This window comes from Melanerpes formicivorus, unplaced genomic scaffold, assembly GCF_026170545.1.
Source record: "Melanerpes formicivorus ecotype bairdi unplaced genomic scaffold, bMelFor1.0.p_v2 SCAF_35, whole genome shotgun sequence".
NCBI lineage: Eukaryota > Metazoa > Chordata > Aves > Piciformes > Picidae > Melanerpes > Melanerpes formicivorus.
In genome coordinates this window covers 3288107-3309102 of record NW_027142387.1, presented here as the reverse complement: position 1 = coordinate 3309102, position 20996 = coordinate 3288107, and the positions used below count along the sequence as shown (strand labels likewise).

At 41.8% G+C, this 20996-nt stretch overlaps 1 protein-coding gene across 1 annotated transcript in view; it reads right to left on the bottom strand.

Moving 5' to 3' along the window:
• Positions 1 to 262: 262 nt before the first annotated feature.
• Positions 263 to 20996, bottom strand: part of VPS41 (VPS41 subunit of HOPS complex) — a 107193-nt gene continuing 86459 nt past the window's right edge. The window contains exons 23-29 of the mRNA XM_068156861.1: positions 17273 to 17327; positions 16058 to 16198; positions 14277 to 14413; positions 4166 to 4265; positions 2922 to 2966; positions 2452 to 2531; positions 263 to 630 (exon numbers count right to left, since the gene is read on the bottom strand). Coding sequence (XP_068012962.1) covers positions 550 to 630; positions 2452 to 2531; positions 2922 to 2966; positions 4166 to 4265; positions 14277 to 14413; positions 16058 to 16198; positions 17273 to 17327 — 639 coding nt within the window. The 3' untranslated portion in view covers positions 263 to 549. The remainder of the gene's footprint in view (positions 631 to 2451; positions 2532 to 2921; positions 2967 to 4165; positions 4266 to 14276; positions 14414 to 16057; positions 16199 to 17272; positions 17328 to 20996) is intronic.

Here is a 20996-nt window from a genome sequence, read left to right as displayed (position 1 = left end):
ATTGCCAGTGTGGGGAATTAAGAGTTGAGTTTGTAAATGCAATCTGTGAGTCAGCACGCAGCCAGCCTCAAGTCCTGAAGCAGTCCCACTGAAAGCAGACTCCTACAGGTTTCAAGTTAAACAGTTCACTAATAGACTAAATCAGAACTTAATGAGTTTGGTGAGCTAAATTCACAGCAATTTGTCTTTCTTTACAATATCTAACCATTAGCCTCATATGGCTCCAAACAGTAAATGCATTAACTCACAGCAAGCACAAATCTTCAAACAGAATTTTTGTTTTTCCATTTTATTTCTTTTCTGTTCCAGATTTAAGTGAGGAACTGAGCAAAGGAACTGGATATGTGAACTGGATAACAAAGACCTCACCATGGAGGGATTGTAACCTTTTCTTTTTCCCCAAAACATTCAACAAGCTGGATAACTCTAGAAACTAGGTTTAAATCACAACCAGAATTATATACAGAAATGCTGACTAACAGAAACTAAGTGGCTCTGCATGGTCCAAACACATCTGGTGTCACAGACTGGCATGGAGAATGAGAGGACCTATTTCTTCATCTCCAGGATTGCACTTCCTGGCCCTCGGTGTTTGGCGCTGCATATGTTGCAGAACTGGACAGTAGATATCTAGAAATTAAAAAGAAAAGAATCTCTTAGTGAAATGTAGCCACATTAGAATGTGGGAGGATGAATGAAAAGTGCTGCTGGCTCTCTTAACAATACCATTCACAGACAGGCTGTTCCCTATCAACATGTTTATGGATAGAAAACTGTAACAAAGCAGGCTGTCTGGAGTCAGAGGGCAGTACACCCCATCCCCACTTCAAGTGCATTACCACCAACCCTCCAGGAAAGGAAAGTCAAATTTACTTCTCAACAAAATAATAAAACAAAGATTGAAAAGTATCACTGATTATCCTTATAGGTAAAGAAGAGAGGAAGTCACTTGGTAAGATCCACTGAGCACAGGACATCCTAGCTGCAGATCTGTCTTTGAACAGCGCTCCACAGACTTCCTACAGCTGAGAATATGGCTCAAATACTGCTCAAATGAGAGCCAATATGTATTCTTTGGTACTCCTGTGGTTGGCTCTGCATGATGCTCTAGGCATGCATTACTTTCATTTCAGTATGTCACCAGTAAACAGGTATCAGTAACAACTGATTTAATAAGGCCAAGAAATACTATAGCAGTGGAGAATTTGGCTCAGCTACATGCAGATACCTGTGTGTTCACACAATACAGAATACACATCATCTAACATCCATGTCAGACTTAAAAATCCCATCTGACAAGCCACCTGACACAGAAAAACAGAGAATGTTATAGGTTTGAGTTGGAAGGGACCTCCAAAGGTCATCTAGTCCAAGCCCTTGCAGGGACATCCTCCATTAGCTCAAGCTGCCCAGAGCCCTGTCAAGCCTGATCTTGAATATCTCCACAGATTGGGCCTCAACTACCTCCCTGGGCAACCTTTTCCAGTGTTCCACCACACTCACAGTAAAGAACTTTCTTCTAATGTCCAACCTAAATCTACTCCTAACTAATTTCAAACCATTGCCCCTCGTCCTATCACTGCAGGCCTTTGCAAACAGTCTCTCTCCAACCCTTCTTGCAGGCACCCTTCAGGTACTGGCAGGCCGCTATTAAGTCTCCCTGGAGCCTTCTCTTCTCCAAGCTAACAACCCAAGCTCCCTCAGCCTGGCCTCAAAGGAGAGATGTTCCAGCCCCCTGATAATTTGATGGCCCTCCTCTGGACATGCTCCATCAGGTCCATGTCCTTCTTGTGTTGAGGGCACCACAGTTGGATGCAGCACTCCAGGTGAGGTTTTACTAGAGCAAAGCTGCAGAATCACCTCTCTAGAGCAAAGCGCCAGAATCACATGCTCAGAACATGTTTAAAAATCCACTCTGAAATGAGTGATGTTATTTCATTTTCAGATCAGAATCACTTAATATGGTTCACTTGAGAACATATTTATTCTTATTTTTAATTAAACATACTTGAAGTGAGAGCTGGAAGGCAAAAGAATTAAGAGAAAAATCAAACAAGTAATATTCCCTGTATGTCTCAAAGCTGCACTGGATATTTAGATTGCAGAAAGTGATAAAGTACTTCTCAAATAGCAGCAATAAATTAAATGAACTTCAGCTGCAATGGTCCTAAACTCCCTTTCCTTAGTCACATACTACCATAGGCTACCATCATAAATAATGATTGGAGTCACAGAATAGCTTAGGTTTGGGAGGACCTTAGACATCAACTCCTCCAACCTCCCCACCATGGACAGGGATGCCTCTCAACTAGCCTCGGCTGATCAAGGCCTTAAATCACATGATGATTCCTGATAGACTCACACACTTCCACATAGCTGACAAAAGGAAATAGTTTGTCCTTTTATTTCTGGAAAAGGTGTCAAAAGAGGTTCATTAAGATAGTTCCTTACTGTGTTAGATACTGGGAGGCACTCTTTGTGAAACATATGCCTACAGTGGAACACCACCACATTGAAGGACTTGGATGCATCTGGGAAAGAGAAAAATTAATTCCTTACAACAAGGCAATGAAATAAATGATTCAATAGCTACAGCAGTAGATGCCTGCATTCTATGACACACAGACACATCAAGTAACATCTCTCTCATTTCCAAATTGTTCTGACTTATTTATAGAAACTATGGAGAGAGATGGTGTCAGATAACGTGCCCCAGTGATGGAGTTACAAGACAATTTGCCACGACAGAAGTTCAAGAAGTTCATTTGAATTCATAACACAGCTTTGCACAGGAATTTACATATGGATTACCAAATGAGACTATTGCACATTTCCATGAATGAGAGATAACAATGGTTGCTCTAAAAACATTAAAATAATAAAAATAGACAATTGTCTTCTTTTCCAGAAAAACATCCTACCTGGAGGAAGTATTGGAGACAGGCATGATTCACAGATATTCTCCTCTGGAAAAACAAAACAAACCAAACTTGTGAGAGCTTTGTTAACAAACTCCCTGTTTACTTTTTTAAAAAGCAAGCATGCACACACTGCTACAACAGAAACAGAGCTTGCTCTTAGAGTGTTTCTTAAGATGCCTAACAGAGTGCATTAAAAATTGAAGAGCAATACTGAAGCAGCATTTCTATTAACAGCATGAGAAATATTTAGGTCTTCTGATGCTGATGATGGCACAACTGCAGGAGTGAAACTGGTTAGGATCATCACTGAAGAGGCACAAGGCAAGCTGGAAAAAAAAATAGGAGCATAGAATGGATGTCTGAGACCTCTGCAGCATTTTGCAGCGGTAGTTCTGTTCTTCTGTCAGCTTTTGCCTCTTGGTAGTAACACTCAGCTGGTGTGAATTACATCACTGCTTACATGCATCATTAGCACCTTGCACAATTTTCAACTATCTTGTAGCTTTTGCTTTGGTTACAGTTATTATCATCTGACTACCTGTGTTGGCACCAAACAGCGTTTTTGACCTTTACAGACAAACTTCAGGACACAATACATTGCAGGCTATGCAGAGACTGATGACAGAAAGCTGCATACTGGGTCTTTGATACACAAAACTGCTCCTATCCTGCTACACTCTACAAATAATGTAAAAGGCTCAGGCTACTAGGCAACTTCCAAAGCAGACAGCCATAGAATCATAGAATGAATCATAGAGGTTGGAAGGGACTTCCAGAGATCAAGTCCAATGCCCCTACCAAAGCAGGATCACCTAGGGCGGTTCACATAAGAACACATCAAGATGGGTTCAGAGAAGGAGACTCCACAACCTCTTATGATAAAGAAGTTTTTCCTCATGTTGAGGTGGAACCTCCTGTGTTCTAGGTTGAATCCATTGCTCCTTGTCCTATCACAGGACACCACTGAAAAGAGACTGAGCCCTTTTTCTTCACACCCACCCTTCAGACATTTGTAAACGTTAATAAGATGTCCTCTCAGCCTTCTCCAGACTAAACAGCCCCAGGTATCTCAGCCCTCCTTTCCTCATCAGACAAGACGTTCCAGTCCTTTAATCAACCTCATGGTCATCCATTGGACACTCTCTAGAATATGCCTCTTCAACTGGGGAGCCTGTGGCTTGGGTGTACAAACCAAGTAAAAGACTTGAAAACGTTGGAAGTCACCATTTTTCCTCTATACCTACCATCTACTAGAACACCCTTCATCTGAGTTCGATGCATTTTCTTCAGTAAAGAAAGAGAATCTGCAACAAGTATCTTCTTACAGCCTTCCCGCAGCAGGATCTGTCAGTGCAAAGAATACGAAACACAGAGGTTGTTGAATAGAAGGGCACCACAATCATCTTGGCAAGTCTCCACTGGGTTTCTGCTGCCAAACAGAACTCAAAGAACGTTTAAGAATTTGCAAGGTATTATAATGAAGGGAAAGGAGGAATCTTCTGTGATCACCACCTCAAGCTAAATGAAACCCCCACATTATAAAAATATCAAAACCCCAAAACAATTTAAAAAAGAGATAAATCCTTTACAAATATATTATTGTTATAAATTACAATCTTCCTATGAGCTTGTAGCAACAAAATACAATGGAGAGGGGTTTTTATAATGCCACTCACAATTGGTTTCCAAACTATTTCAAACCTTCTACCTGTATCTTCGCTGCCATCTTTAGGAAAGGCATTTGATGATCACAAAGCCTTGTTAGACACCACTATGCATTTTTTTTTTCTCTAATGTATTTCCTGTTGAGATGCCACTTAGTAAGCAGTATTAAATGTCCTTATAACCAATCAGTTAAGCATTATTAAACGTCCTTACAACCAACCAAAGGTCCAGAGTTCATTCCTCAGCCTTCTCTTTACTTACTTAATATTTTTCATTAGCTTGGTTATTGCCTGGTGAAGTTGTGAAACAGAAAAAGGAACCAAGGGCATCAAAAGCATACAGAGCCTTATGCCACAATACTTAATGAAGCAAGTATGAAAACATGAACAAACCCACATAAGTCTTGCAGAACTTTTCTTCCTCCTCCAAAACTGGAAAGTGTTTTCAGAAGAGATTCACAGTCAGTTCTGAGCTCAATAACCCTACCAAAAAAAGGTGGTATAAAGAGACAATGTCCATTCCTTTCTCCTGATTATTTGCATTACAGGAGACATTGACTATTCTAGTCCAAGACAGAGTTAATGCAAATACCTAAAGAGAAGTATAATAACAGATCTTACAGCTGGGTGAACACTGTCCAAAGCCCTATCTTTGCACATACACATTGTGAAGTAATAAGGACACACTGCCAAGAATGATGCACAGTTAAGAGTGAAAATCTCAAATACATTAAAAAATTACAAGTGAGTAACACTTCAAGCATTTCAAACTGGCTGTGCCAGTGAGTGAGTGACATTCTCCAGTATTAGACACATTGAGCTATAAAACATTCCAGGGCACCAGACACTGAATGCGGTCCTACAAGACAAACATTCAGAGAATTAATCATTTTTATTTGTGATAATCTCAGAAACTGAGTATGTCTTTGCCCTTCCAACATTATCCAAGGGCAACAGAGAATGTTAAATTTTATTTTAAACACAGAAGAATGTCACTAGCTTTGAAAAAAATACTAGAAACATCTTGCAAACACCACTGAATGAGACTGTCATTTTTCAGAATGAGTTCTTTTCTGATTCAAAATGTTCTCCATCAGGAAATTATATCCCGAAGATAGGTAAACAACTTAGAGTAGATAAGGTCTTGGCATAAAGAGATTAAAAATCTCATGTTCAAGTACAAGGAGCAAAAACAAGCATGGTAAATGAGGGGGGTGGAACAGAGACAGCAAAAGAGGGAGCATGATTTACTATTTTCTACTTAAAATACAGTGTGCCAATAGGAAAACTGCTTTGAAAAAAGAATAACAAATATTAGATATCAGATTATTAGATCAGATTATCATCAGGGTCTATTAGTTCCTAAAATCTATTACAAAGGGATAGATGCGAATTGTGTGAATGGATGGATCTCTGCTACCCATCAGAGTTAGTGAAATGGCTAATCCACAAAATCTAGAGGTCCTGCATCTAAACAAATTTGGTTTACATTTTACAGCTGGGGGGGTGCGGGTGGGGGGTGTTTAGAATGAAAACATCTTCTAACAACTGTCATACAAAGCGTGAAAAACTGGGCATTGCCTGCTGATATCAGGGAGGAATTTAAATCTTTTAAATTCTATAATTCTATGACAAGGAATAATTGATACAAGCTAAAACACAGGAAGGGCCACCTCAACATGAGGAGAAACTTCATTATTGTGAGGGTGACGGAACACTGGAACAGGCTGCCCAGAGAGGTTGTGGAGCCTCCTTCTCTGGAGATGTTCAAAGCCAACCTGGACACATTCTGGTGTGGCCTGCCCTAGGTGATCCTACTTTGGCAGAGGGGTTGGACCCAAAAATCTCTGGAGGTCCCTTCCAATTCCTAACATTCTATGATTCTATGATCTTTTCCAACACCAGAAGTGTTTCACTAAATTTCACTCAGGTATTGACTGAAGCTGAAAAGACATTTATGTTATATATCTGAACAGTGAAGCAGGCTTACAACTAACTCACAAGTGCAAAGATAAGGGGTTTTTTTCCTCTGTGAGACATGGGATACGACGCCTTAGCAACCTGAAGCATGATTACATAACTTATTTTACAAAAGGTTCCTGCATTCCTCATGCAGACCACTGCACAAACAGACACCACAGGCTTAAACACGTGTGAACCAGTTAATATTATTTTTCAATTTAATTTTCATAGAAATGAATGAAAAAGGTAAATACAAACTTAACAAAGATGACCCCTTTTAAAAAGCACCATTTAAGATCAAACTGTTGTTTGACTGATGAGTTTCAGGCCAAAGAAGCTGCATAAAATCAACACCAGATGCACTGGTATCACCGAAAAAAAATTAGTAGTTTGAATTTCTATTCTGCATAGAAATGTAGCAGTAAATGCTGATTTTGCTACAATTCACAAATAACAGCATTACTGCCCTAATTGCATTGGCCCAAGGAATTTTTAACAGTAATTGCACTAGTAAATTCCTAATGGGAACAAAGGTTCTGGATGAGTCTTACAGAAGCACTTCCTGTGTGTGCAAACTGAATTAAAGTTCCATGGACAACAACTTCTCAGTTGCATGGAGATAAAGTTAAGTTCTGATTTTGTGCCTTTGAAAATACTTTCAAATGCAAGCAGTAAAGATGAAAACTATTAAATTTTTGTCCGGGTATCAATATCAACACTGGTTAGGCCACACCTTGAGTACTGTGTCCAGTTCTGGGCCCCTCAATTTAAGAAGGACATTGAGACTCTTGAACGTGTCCAGAGTAGGGCAACGAGGCTGGTGAGAGGCCTTGAGCATAAGCCCTACAGGGAGAGGCTGAGGGAGCTGGGATGGTTTAGCCTGGGGAAGAGGTGGCTCAGGGGAGACATTGCTCTCTACAACTACCTGAAGATTGTAGCCAGGAGGGGGTTGGTCTCCTCTCCCAGGCAACCAGCACCAGAACAAGAGGACACAGTCTCAAGCTGCATCAGGGGAAGTTTAGGCTTGAGGTGAGGAGAAAGTTCGTCACAGAGAGAGTTGTTAGCTGTTGGAATGTGCTGCCTAGGGAGGTGGTGGAGTCACCATCCCCAGAGGTGCTCAAGAAGGGATTGGACGTGGTACTTGGTGCCATGGTTTAGTAGTCATGAGGTCTTGGGTGACAGGGTGACTTGATGATCTTTGAGGTCTCTTCCAACCTTACTGATTCTATGTTTCTATGCTTCCAACCTTATTGATTCTATGATTCTATGAATATGACTTGACTCAATTTGGTTAGCTTGCCAGAGATTTGAATGTATTTATTAATGCTAGAAATGTTGATGGAAGAATGGTGACTTACTTGCCATTAAATAAAAAATGTGCGGAGAATGTGTAATTTCTGATAAATAAGTAGGTGTCTCCAGGAATACATCTTCAGGACTAAAAATTCAAAGGAAGTAGTCTGTGGTTTATTTTATCTACAAATTTATGACACCAGGGAATTAAATTTTCAGGAGTTATATATAAAGTATAATAAAAAGATTTTAGACTATGTTTTAGTTGATAAATACTCCTGTCAAAATTCAGACAACTATAATTTTGTTGCCTATATCTTTGCACATTTTTTCTGAATGTTGCTGTATATAAACACTGCAGTGATTGTTATTTCAGCAGTAAATAGACTTTCATCACTACAATAAATCAGTTTAATTCAATTATGTATTATGCTTTTAATACATTAATTCAGATGATGACAAAGAGAAAACATTATAATCAGAACGTTAGCGGTTGGAAGGGATCTCCAGAGATCATCAGATCCAGTTGCCCCTGCCAAAGCAGGATCAGCTAGAGTCATGCCGCACAACAATGCATCTGGAAGGGTTTTGAAAGTCTCCTGAGAAGAAGAGTTCTATACAGAAAGAGTGATTGCGCTATGGAATGGGTTGCCCGGGGAGGTGGTGGAGTCGCCGTCACTGAAGGTATCACAGTATCACAGTATCACAGTATCACTTAGGTTGGAAAGGACCTCGAGGATCATTGAGTCCAACCTATCAACACAGACCCCATGACTAGACCATGGCACCAAGTGCCACGTCCAGTCTCCCCTTGAACGCCTCCAGGGTCGATGACTCAACCACCTCCCTGGGCAACCGGTTCCAATGCCGAATGACTCGCTCGGTGAAGAATTTCCTCCTCACCTCGAGTCTGAACCTCCCCTGGTGCAGCTTGAGACTGTGTCCCCTTGTTCTGGTGCTGGTTGCCTGGGAGAAGAGGCCAACCCCCTCCTGGCTACAACCACCTTTCAGGTAGTTGTAGAGGGCAATGAGGTCACCCCTGAGCCTCCTCTTCTCCAGGCTAAACAATCCCAGCTCCCTCAGCCTCTCCTCATAGGGCTTATGTTCAAGGCCTCTCACCAGCCTTGTTGCCCTTCTCTGGACACGCTCAAGTGTTTCGATGTCCTTCTTAAACTGAGGAGCCCAGAACTGGACACAGTACTCAAGGTGCGGCCTAACCAAAGCAGAGTACAGGGGCACTATGACCTCCCTGCTCCTGCTGGCCACACTGTTCCTAATGCAGGCCAGTATGCTATTGGCCCTCCTGGCCACCTGGGCACACTGCTGGCTCATATTCAGGTGGCTGTCGATCAGCACACCCAGGTCCCTCTCTGTTTGGGAGCTCTCCAGCCACTCCGACCCCAGCCTATAGCTCTGCATGGGATTGCCGTAGCCAAAGTGCAGCACTCGGCACTTGGACTTGTTGAAAGCCATCCCATTGGACTCTGCCCATCTGTCTAGTCGGTCGAGGTCCCTCTGCAGAGCCTTTCTACCCTCTAACTGACTAACAACTGCCCCTAACTTTGTGTCATCTGCAAACTTGCTGATGACTGACTCTACCCCTTCATCCAGACCATCAACGAATATGTTGAAGAGGACAGGGCCCAGCACTGATCCCTGGGGGACACCACTGGTGACTGGCCTCCAGCTGGATGTGGCACCGTTCACGACCACTCTCTGGGCCCGGCCCTCCAGCCAGTTCCTAACCCAGCACAGAGTGTAGTGGTCCAATCCATGGGCTGACAGCTTAGTCAGCAGTTTGCTGTGGGGGACGGTGTCAAAGGCCTTGCTGAAGTCTAGGTAGACCACATCCACAGGCCTCCCCACATCCACCAGGTGGGTCACCTGATCATAGAAAGAGATCAGGTTGGAGAGGCAGGATCTGCCCTTCCTGAATCCATGTTGGCTGGACCTGAGCCCTTGGCCATCCTTCAGGTGCGCAGTTATTGCCGCCAGGATAATCTGCTCCATCACTTTCCCTGGCACTGAGGTCAGGCTGACTGGCCTGGAGTTTCCAGGTTCCTCCATCCGACCCTTCTTGTGGATGGGGACCACGTTGGCCAGTTTCCAGTCATCTGGGACCTCACCGGTGAGCCAGGACTGGAGGAAAATAATGGAGAGTGGCCTAGCTAGCACATCTGCCAGCTCTCTCAGCACCCTAGGATGGATCCCATCTGGTCCCATGGACTTGTGGATATCCAAGTGGCTCAGCAGGTCCCGAACTAACTCCTCATGGATTTCCAGGGTATTACTCTGCTCCCCGACCCCAACGCCCAGCTCCGGAGACCACTCGTCCTGAACTCCTGCCTTGCTGTTAAACATTGAGACAAAGAAGGTGTTCAGGACCTCAGCTTTATCCTCATCCTCAGTAACTGTGTTCCCCTCCAGGTCCACTAGGGAGTGCAGGTTCTTCCTGCCCTTCTTCTTATTGTTAATATATTTATAAAAATGCTTTTTATTGTCTTTGACTGAGGTGTTCAGCTTCAGTTCCAGCTGGGCCTTAGCCTCCCTAATTTTATTCCTACATAATCTAACAGCTTCCCTGAACATACCTCGAGAAGCCTTCCCCTCCTTCCAAAGGTGATACAGCCTCCTCTTCCCCCTTAAATCCTCCAGGAGCTGCTTGCTCATCCAGGCTGGTCGCCTTCCCCGCCGGCTTGCCTTCTGGCATGTGGGAACCGCCAATTCCTGTGCCTTCAAGAGCTCCTGTTTGAAGTAGGTCCAACCCTCCTGAACCCCTTGGTTCATGAGGGCTGGTACCCAGGGGACTTTGCAGACAAGTTTTTCAGAAGGTGTTCAGACAAGGTGTTCAGACAAGGTGTTTCAGACAAGGTGTTCAGAAGGAGACTTGATGGGGTGCTTGGTGCCATGGGTTAGCTGTTTGGGTGGGTTGGATTGGTTGATGGGTTGGACACGATGATCTTGAAGGTCTCTTCCAACCTGGTTTGGTTTATTCTAATAAAGGTTTATTCTAAAGAGTCCACAACCTCTCTGGCCAGCCTGCTCCAGTGCTTCATCACCCACACAATAAAAAACTGTGTCCTCCTTTTGAAAGGGAACCTCCCGTGTGTGAGCTTGTACCCATTGCTCCTTTTCCTATCACTGGGTACCACTGAAGAGACCGACACCTTCATCTTGACACCAACCTCCCCAGTATTTATAGAAGTCAGTAAGATTCCCTCTCAGCCTTCTCAAGACTAAAAAGTCATAGTTCTCTCAGTCTTAAGAGAAATAAAAAACAGGACAGGAATACTTAAATGAGTAATTAAATCTTTTTCTGCTTAAGAAAATACTAAAAGGAGTATGCTCAGTTTTAAATTCATGTCAGAATTGCATATTCTTGAAGGCAGCTTAGCAGATCCCTACTTGTAAAGCAGAGCAAAAGCAAATTAGCACTACAGAACTGAAGTTGTAGCCTAAGAACAAAGTCTCATGTCATCTACATCTTATTTTTATCCAAGAGAATACTTAATTCTATTTTAGTGTCATGGGAGTTTGGTTGGTAGTGAACAGATATTAACTCCTTTTCAAAGGTAGACGTTAACTACATTACATTTGAGCTGAGGTGAGCTTAGAGTAGTGCACAGAGCAGCTGCAGTGGTTCATCTAATGGGCAATCAGTCTGCAATATGCCATCATTAATAAAAAAGTTAAATCATTCAGGGAAGATCCCAGATTAAACAAAGAATTACAGCCAACTTTGCTGCAATACTTCCTTCTTAATTCTCTAATGCACACTGTAAGCCACATATGACAAATTCTGGTAGCCACTCAAATTGATTTGCTTGGCCTTGCTGTGATGTGAAGAATTGTTTTCAAACAGACAGCCTCTCAAAGGCACTGCTTTTAGTTCTTAACCATATTTCACGCCACACCTAATGTAAAGTTTACTGCTGTGGAAATTTAGAAATCTGCATCCCTACACTTACAAAAGTATAAAACTATCTTGCTAGGGCTTGCAGAAGGAGGCCACAATTAAATAATCTAACAGCACAGGTGTAATACCTTATGGAGAGCCAATACGATGACAGTTTCTGTGTTAGTGACTTGCAAGACAAGCAACAGGTTCTACCTTCACCTGTGCTCTTCCTTTGTGGATCTCCACACAAGAGTTTATTTTTTATCCTTCCTTTGAAAATGGGAACAATAACATTTGAGTGCATATAGAGCTTAAGATCCACAAAGATGAAATTACAGGAAGTCCTAGTCAATGCAACTTGGATCTCTGTATGAGTTCAAAACACCAGGTACGCTAGGTAATATTAATCAGGAATTTTTAACCAGAAGTTGTGCCAGACCAGAAGAGAGGATGTGGACTTTTCACCACAAACCTACACAGGACGGGACCAGGCTTCATACAAACACACCAAAGGCTAACTTTAAGATAGCTAATGAGGCACTAGTAAGGATGAAGCTAAGGTAGAATTACCCTCAGCAAATGGAGGTTACTTGGACATTTACTTGAAACCCCAGCCATATCCTTAAGCAGTAGAAACAGTCCTGCTATAAAATTCAAGCTTGCCAATCTAAGACTCCTGAGGTGAGCATGTAAGAGCTGTGATCACATCTCTAAATTTCATTGGAGACACACCATCTGCTCATAAATGATGCACTTTACATTTCCCGCAACACTTCACAGCAGTCTTATTTTAAGCTATAGCTCGTGTCTCTCTAAAGAATAATAGTAACCACTTCTTTTTTTTCTTTTGCTATATTGTTTTGCTGCCACACAAGAAAGCCAAGCACAAATTACATGAAGCTTCCCTAACTTCTATTATTCCTATGAGATCTAAATTTTAGCCCTAGGGCTAGCAGAATCTACTTCAAAATGAATTAATTTGAAATCCATAAAGCATTTCAATGCTAACAGCAAATAATTTTAGATATCACGCTGAAGGTTAAGTACATCCTTTTCATCCCAAAGTAATTTTGTTAGAAGGTATTTGAAGAAAAAATGCTTCTTCCCTTCCCAAAATGTAATGACAATGCCATCAGCTTTGTCTGAAGCCCCACAATAGACTTTCTATAAGTGTAAATCTGCAGCTATGCACACAGCAGCTTCTCGGCCGGCCTGCAGACACACTAAGAATTAAATTTTCATTTCCAGAGAATGAAGGAACAGGAGGATCAGCAGTCCAAGCAGCAGGGTACCGACAGCAGCAAGATTAGCATGCAGCTGCTTAAAAGCAGCATACTATTTAGCAAGTAGTATTTTTGGAGGCTATTAGTATCTTATAAAGTCTATTAAACACTGGAAAAAAGGTTACATTATATGCAAAAATGTAGCTTTTTGTCTGGGGCAGCTCCTTGCGCATAACCTGCGTCAGGAGAAAGAGAGATGCAAAATGCTTCTTTGAAAATCATAATCTACAGTGGAAGTCACAATCTAAAGCCCACATGATAACAAAGTAACAGAATAGCCTTAGAGAAGCTTTTCAAAGGGTCTTCTGACATCACTGAAGGATCCAGCAGATAGAGCCTTTATTTGGGCTGGTAAGAGACCAGCTGTGACCTTGCTGAAAAAAATTATGGTTTTCATCAAGCACATCTATTTGCTAGAAATGCCTAAAGGCTAATAGCAGATGGGAAACAAATGTGTGTGACTGGACATTCAGCTGCTTACTGGGCTATGTTTTCTTGGACTTCTCATAGTTACACAGGAGTCATTAAAATTGCTCTTTATCCTTACAACTCTCAGCAGAAAGGAATAGAGCGACATCACAGAAAACTAAAGTCTGGGCCTCTTTGGCAGCAGGGAGCTTTAAAGTATGCCAAGTAACTCTGTTGTTATTTCAGGAACACTGAAGGGTACATTTCTTTTAACTTCATATAAACATGCATCAGAACCAGTCAGGTATGGAACTGCATGTGTCTGTATAATTGTGCTGGGCTAAGAACTTCCATCATTCAATGAGCAGTCCTTTTTCTTTCTTTGCCAAATGCACTGGTGCTAACACATTCCACACAACAGGCATAAATTGTATTTTAAAAGTTCATCTTTCTTTAGTTAGCATGACAACCTACAGCTCTAATATTTGGTGAATTTTTCATGTCTTTTCATATATGAAACAGAATGAGAAGAACCAATCATGAGACTTTTCAATATTGAACAGTTGGGGACTATAAAAGTCTGAATCACCCAAGATCTTTCTATTTACCAAACTGACTCATGGCAGCATGGGAGAGATTCAGGTGGGGTAGAAGCCACCAAGATGACAGACTATTTGTCTTGATAAATTTCTAACCTTTTCATTGTAGTTTTATGCCAACCCTCAGTGTTAATGACAGATGTCTGAGCCAAACGACCAAACCTTCAAGACAGCCATTTCTTGCGCTGTTCAAAGAGGTTTTACTGTCTCTCTGAAAATGAGTATCACAGGAAGAAGGCAACATTTACCTGCAAGTTGTAGTCCTGAAGAATTTTCACCAGCGAGTCTCTCAAATTAGGAATCTCCATGCCCTCCTTAATGCGGTGGATCAGAAGAATGGGATCAACATGGGTTCCAATATTATTCAACAAACCAGTAATGAAAGCTGAAAACCAAGACATAAAGAAATTAAGAAGGAAATCCTGCAAAATACTATGATCACTGTGAAGATAGTGAGACATTAGAACAGGCTGCCCAGAGAAGCTGTGGATGTTCCCTCCCTTGAAGTGTTCAAGACCAGGTTGGATGGAGCTTTGAGCAACCTGATCTAGCGGAAAGCCTCTCTGCCCATGGCAGAGGCATTGGAACTAGATAACATTTAAGGTTTCTTCCAACCCAAACCATACTATGAAATATCTCATTAAGGGATGCTTTGATGACAAGCTATAGGCTTTGGCTGATTCTACAACAGTTCTGTACTAAGCCTCTTTTATGCATCCTTCATGTTCCTTGCAGCTGTATTTACTTGAATACAGGTCTTTGGGGGTGAGACGAAGAGACAGTTTGGCAATTCACAGAACTTCTGGGGTATTCAGAAAGGACTACCCAGCACAAACTCCCAAGTTAAATAATGCATTTCAATTTAATATGAAGTACTCAGGCAAATAGAGTCAGAAAATTAAATACGTAACAGGAGTATTCCATTGCCAGTCCCAGGGTTTAAACAGCACTTAATCCAACTCCAACAAGTTTCTAAACATTGATGAGAATGACACAAAAGAAGTCTTCTGATTTCTGGGGGGCACCTGGCTAAGCGGCTCACTAGAGGGATGAAACTCAGGGCTGCATTTTTTCTTCAGCCTCCAAAACTGAGAAATACTACTGGAGTTGCTCTGCATATGAGCAGATGGAACTGAGAAAATTCTATATGCTTTGAATCCCTTCTGCTCTGAAGATGTCACTAGCTGTAGCATCACTTTCAGTGATGGATCGCATTTAAACATAAGTAACATGAGAATAGCTTTCTTCCTAAGGAGTAACAGATTTTAGTTGCTTCTTCCTGTCAGAATTAGTGGCCATGGGATGAAAAGATGCCTATTCTGACAGTAATTCTACAAGACATTCAATCCTTCAGAAGAGATCCCCAGAGAGACTTTAAAGCCTTGATTTAAAGCCTCGGAAAAGGTTGCAAAACTAATGAGTAGATAGTTAAAATAATCCCCTGTTTTCTCAGTCCTGTGAACTCCTCTGAATCTGCTTCCTGAACAAAACTGATGTTGCTTATGAGATAGTTTCCAATTCCATCCAAACACCAAACTTGAATAGCTATTTGTATAACTGATGAAGGCAAAATACACTCCTTATTAAAGATCTTACCTTTGTGCCACAGAAACAAAACAAAACTAGGGGCAGAAAGGTGTAGGTTCCCAATTTTCAGAACAGCAAGAGGAAAGCAGTTGCAATAAACACTCTACATAACATCCTCATCAAGCCTGCAGACTGTGTTTTGAGACTGTCTAAAAATAAAGCCTCGTTCTGCCAAATTAAAAGCACCGTTCTCCCCTTGATTTGTCATTAAGGATCTAACTTAGCTTAGTCAAATGTTAAATCCCTGTAGCATGCCCACATGCTGCCTTACTGGAAGTTTTTGCACACAGCAAGACAACTATGTTGCACTCTACAAACCACCTCCTTGGCCATCCAGAAATACCTTCTCCAATATTCAGGAAGGTCATTCAATCATTTAATTGCAACAGAATTCCACCAATAAACCAAAGAGACAAGGCCTCTGAGAAAATATTCCCCTTACGCGGTTTGTCAATGGAATATAAAATGAGGTCTTCCCAAAGTTCTCCATCATCTTGTTCCTTGGCAAATTCAATAGCTTTATCTACATCTTGCAGCTCTTCCATTATCATCTTCAAGGCACTGCGGCTATTGCCCATTCTACCTAGAAGGAAAAAACAAAAGGGATTATAAATCCTAAATGCCTATCAATGCTCAGGGCTTTAAGAAGCTCTTTCAATATGAATTTTGTAACTGTGAAGCTGACTCAGGCTAATTCAATCAAGACCAAATCTGATCTAGTCTGATATAGGAATGCAAACCTCTCAGCATCAGGTATAATCTGAAGAAGTACTTGGAGGACTTTGCTGGATTGAGACTTGAAGCCTTTCTTAGGGCTGTGTTGGGTAATATTAGGGATTCTGAATTGTGGCAGCATCCCATGTAAGGGGAAGTGTGTGTGTGTGTATGTATGTATGTACACTATGACATGAAATGTCCTCTTTAAGAGCCTGCATGGGGCACCCTTAATTTGTAGCAAGCACAGTATAGTTTACATCTGTAGAAAGTGAGAGGAGGGAAGAGGAAGAAGCAACAGAAACACCAAACCATTATTCAAACAAATCCATAAGTAAATCCTACTCTGCTCTCAAATGGTCCACAAAACATCCTTTCCAAAACAAAGATTGATTTAAAAAAAACTTCCACTCTGTTCAAGATCAATACATAAATATTTAAACATGAAAATCTTAACCTTGTAATGTCTCCCATTCAGAGGCAGATTCCTTGATCTGCTGGAGGAGTTATTTTACAATTAATTTTAATAGAGAAAAGAAAAAAGGTAACATGAGAAGATCTGCCATGTCAGCAAAAGACAAATACTAAGCTTCTGAGATATATTCAGCATAAAATGTTTTATTTCTCCCATCTCTTCAGACTGGCAGTATTACTCTTCTCTTGGAGATTGTCACAAACATACCTCCCCTCAACACCTCCAAAATCCCAGAAAACCACTAAAATGCAGTAACAGAACATATGGAGTTAAGACATCATATGAACAATGCTGTGCTGGGTCTTATTTTCTACATCATGTTACTTGGTTGTACTGACTGCATGCCAACTTTGTCTCTGGGAAAATGTTTAACAATATTAGACAGCAATATATCATACATTTCTATAGAATAAACTTCATGACAAGATTAAAAGCATATTGTAATTTATCACACTGAGTGTTACTTACTCAGAAGATAGACTGTCTCTTCTACAAAGTTCCTCTGCTGGCAGATCTCAAGAGCCTTGAATTTAAGGGGAGAAGGAAAAGAGAATACAGGGAACCATGTAATGTGACATTTTATTGATCACAAATGCTTCAAGAGGCTTAAAGCTATTTCTCCATGAAGCTGCATTCCTCATTTTCAGGGGAATGCAGCTCCCTTATTATGCACTGCCAGGTCCTGTGGCGTTAAGAGGAGAAACTTGGTGACATTAAAAAAAATAATAATTAAAAAATTGCCCAGAATTAAGCACATCTGGAGACAGGACAGGCATTTCAGTCTGGATTCTGCCAATCCCCATCTTTAAATCTACTGGCAAGTTCTTTCCTCTGCTTCCAAAATTTGCTTAATCTAAAAGCATAAAGGTTATTTGCTGTCAAGACTTGCTTCCTGTAGGTAGACTTTTGAGGTGATAGAAGACTGCTTGATATTGATAATACAAGGCTGTAGATCTCCTCAGGGTAAGCAGAATAGTTTGGGGAAGCAGAGAGAGACCTCCAAACTTTGTACAAGTGACCTCCATAAAGACAAAACAAAGCAAAAAATTCTAGTGCCAAAATGAAAGAACAAGGAGGAAGCATTTCTTGTAAATTTGGTTTAAAGATCTGAGGGCTAAATACCATGAGCAGTTCCAGAAACTGCACGTAGCTGAAAAACACTTTGCACGATTACCTAAACTGCCAAACTTATTACCCACAGGTTTTTAAAAGCAGAGAATTGGCAGGTGTGGCATCCCACAAATGATGCCACGTCTGTTTCCAGTGTGGAAGCAGAAAGCAAACTCAAGACTCATGGCATTCCTGTGAAGACAACCATTCATCAGTAAAGACATTTGTACTTGGAAACCAAAACTATAAATGTATATGATACGGCTACAGCGGTAGGAATTTACTTTTCCTTCATTCCCAAATTGGTTACTGTGAAGAATGAATTTTGGAGTAGGGAGTAAGAGAATTACAAACCAGGTATTTTAGGGGAATGAAGGTGTGAATAATACTAGTAAGTTAGAAACACAGCTGACAGCCTTTTTCCTCTCCACTTCAAAGTTAAACTACAAAGTTCCAGGCACCGAGTAGCTCTGGATGCTGCATGTTTTCTGGCTGCCATGCTCCCTCTAGAGGAAACCAAGGAAGATTCATACTCCTCTTCCAGCTCATTTTACAGAAAATTTACTACACTGCTCTTGAATAAAATGGGCTAACTTTTAAAGAACAAAAATTATTTCTTCCTGCCGGGTTTATAACTTCTGTAAAGCAATAATAAGCACGAATATTTTCAAGTGCCCTGGCTTCTTGCAATTTATACAGGGAGCTGGGATCTGCTTAATAGGAACCAAAACACTGTGAAACTGGGAAATTCTTAGTGCCCTTACTATTTCCCTAGGACAAAGACTTGTATGTGGCAGGAGGTGTTACTATATGATATGTATGGTAAGCATAACTATAGAATTAGCAGTGACAGTAAATTCAGTTAAGTTTTATACAGTGTTGGTATGTTGGTATGCTCTCTACAACTACCTGAAGGGAAGTTGTAGACAGGCAGATGTTGGTCTCTTCTCCCAGGCAGCCAGTACCAGAACAAGAGGACACAGTCTCAGGCTGCACCAGGGGAGGTTTAGGCTGGATGTTAGGAAGAAGTTCTATACAGAGGGAGTGATTGCCCATTGGAATGGGCTTCCTGGGGAGGTGGTGGAGTCACCATCATTGGAGGTGTTCAGAAGGAGACTTGATGGGGTGCTTGGTGCCATGGGTTAGTTGTTTAGGTGGGTTGGATTGGCTGATGGGTTGGACACGATGATCTTGAAGGTCTCTTCCAACCTGGTTTATTATTCTAGTCTATTATTCTATCTTTCCTTCCTTCCTTAGCCTCTTACTGAAACACATTAATATTTTAACACATGGTTAGAATGACACATTTTCCAACATCCTTTTCTTTCACCTCAGTGACTATTGGACCACACCTTCCAAAGGCTCAGAGGTCTCTGACACACTTTTGTTCACAGCTCATAACAAAGCAGTGCCAGCAATGTGCTTGCATCATTTACAAACAGTACTCCTCTGCACTGCTCACCATTGAAGATGGGTGCCTGGATCTGCAGGAACTAAAACTTAATTTGGACCGAAAGAAAACAAAGTGCAAGAAAGGTTTTATACTTAAAACCATGCCCATGTAAATAACACGTAAGGCAAAAACTAAGAGGAAATCAGAGACTTAAAAACAAGTAAGACAAAAGTCTCTGGCTGGAAACCACTCAGACTCCTTGCCTGAAAGGACCCAGTTTTGTGTGACGGTTTCAACAAAGACCAAGCTTGCAAGCCTAACAAACTATTCTCCAGTGCTCCTTGCTGGTGCACAGTAAAGTTGACAGAAGCATGCAAAACAAAAGAGGTGTCAGCAGCAGTACTAGATCTCTTTAGAATGTCAGCCACATGAAATGCAATATTCAATATTACATTTAAAACTACTCTGCTGGTGTCATCACTACAGCTGCAGGCAGGGAGGCTTCCTTTCACTAAGTCTGATCTACTCAGCCATTAACAACAGCAAATACAAATAATAAAAGAGTGAACCATCTAAAGAGGAACACTTACATTTCCATTTGATTCACTTGAATTCAAGTGTGGCAAAACACCCAAGACTGTCTTTCTTAATTTTTTTTTTGTTTGCTTGTTTGTTTCTTTGAAAAGAGCAAGCCAGCAAGGAAAATGTAAAGAGGTTAAAGGAGGTGGAAATGAGGCACTCTGTAAAACACTATGTTTACCATTGTTAAGTGGCAGATGAGGTTGCTAAATCCCTCTCTATTATATTTCAAAAGTCATGGCAGTCTGGGGCAGTCCCCACAGACTGGAAAAGGGGAAACATTGCCCCCATTTTCAAAAAGGGTAAGAAGGAGGAACCAGGGAACTACAGGCCAGTCAGTCTCACCTCTGTGCCCAGAAAGATCATGGAGCAGATCCTCCTGGAGGCACTACTGGCTCAGAAGAATAGTGAAGAGGTGATTGGGAACAGTCAGCATGGCTTTGCCAAGGGCAAATCCTGCCTGACCAACCTGGTTGCCTTCTATGAGCAGGTGACAAAATTAATAGCTGAGGGGCGAGCAACTGATGTCGTTTACCTGGACCTGAGTAAAGCCTTCGACACTGTCCCACACCACATCCTGGTCTCCAAACTGGTGACACATGGGTTTGATGGGTGGACCACTAGATGGATAAGGAACTGGCTTGATGGCCGCACCCAAAGAGTGGCTGTCAATGGCTCCATGTCCCAGTGGAGGCCAGTGACAAGCAGAGTCCCTCAGGGATCAGTCCTGGGACCTGTCTTGTTCAACATCTTTGTGGGTGACATGGACAGTGGCATTGAGTGCACCCTCAGCAAGTTTGCTGATGACACCAAGCTGTGTGGTGCAGCAGACACGCTGGAGGGAAGGGAGGCCATCCAGAGGGACCTTGACAGGCTGGAGAGGTGGGCACAAGCCAACCTCATGAGCTTCAACAAGAGCAAGTGCAGGGTCCTGCATCTGGGTTGAGGCAATCCCAGGCACAAATACAGGCTGGGCAGTGACTGGCTGGAAAGTAGCCCTGAGGAGAGAGACTTGGGGGTGCTGGTGGACAAAAAGCTCAACATGAGCTCTCAGTGTGCACTTGCTGCCCGCAAAGCCAATCAGATCCTGGGCTGCATCAGGAGAAGTGT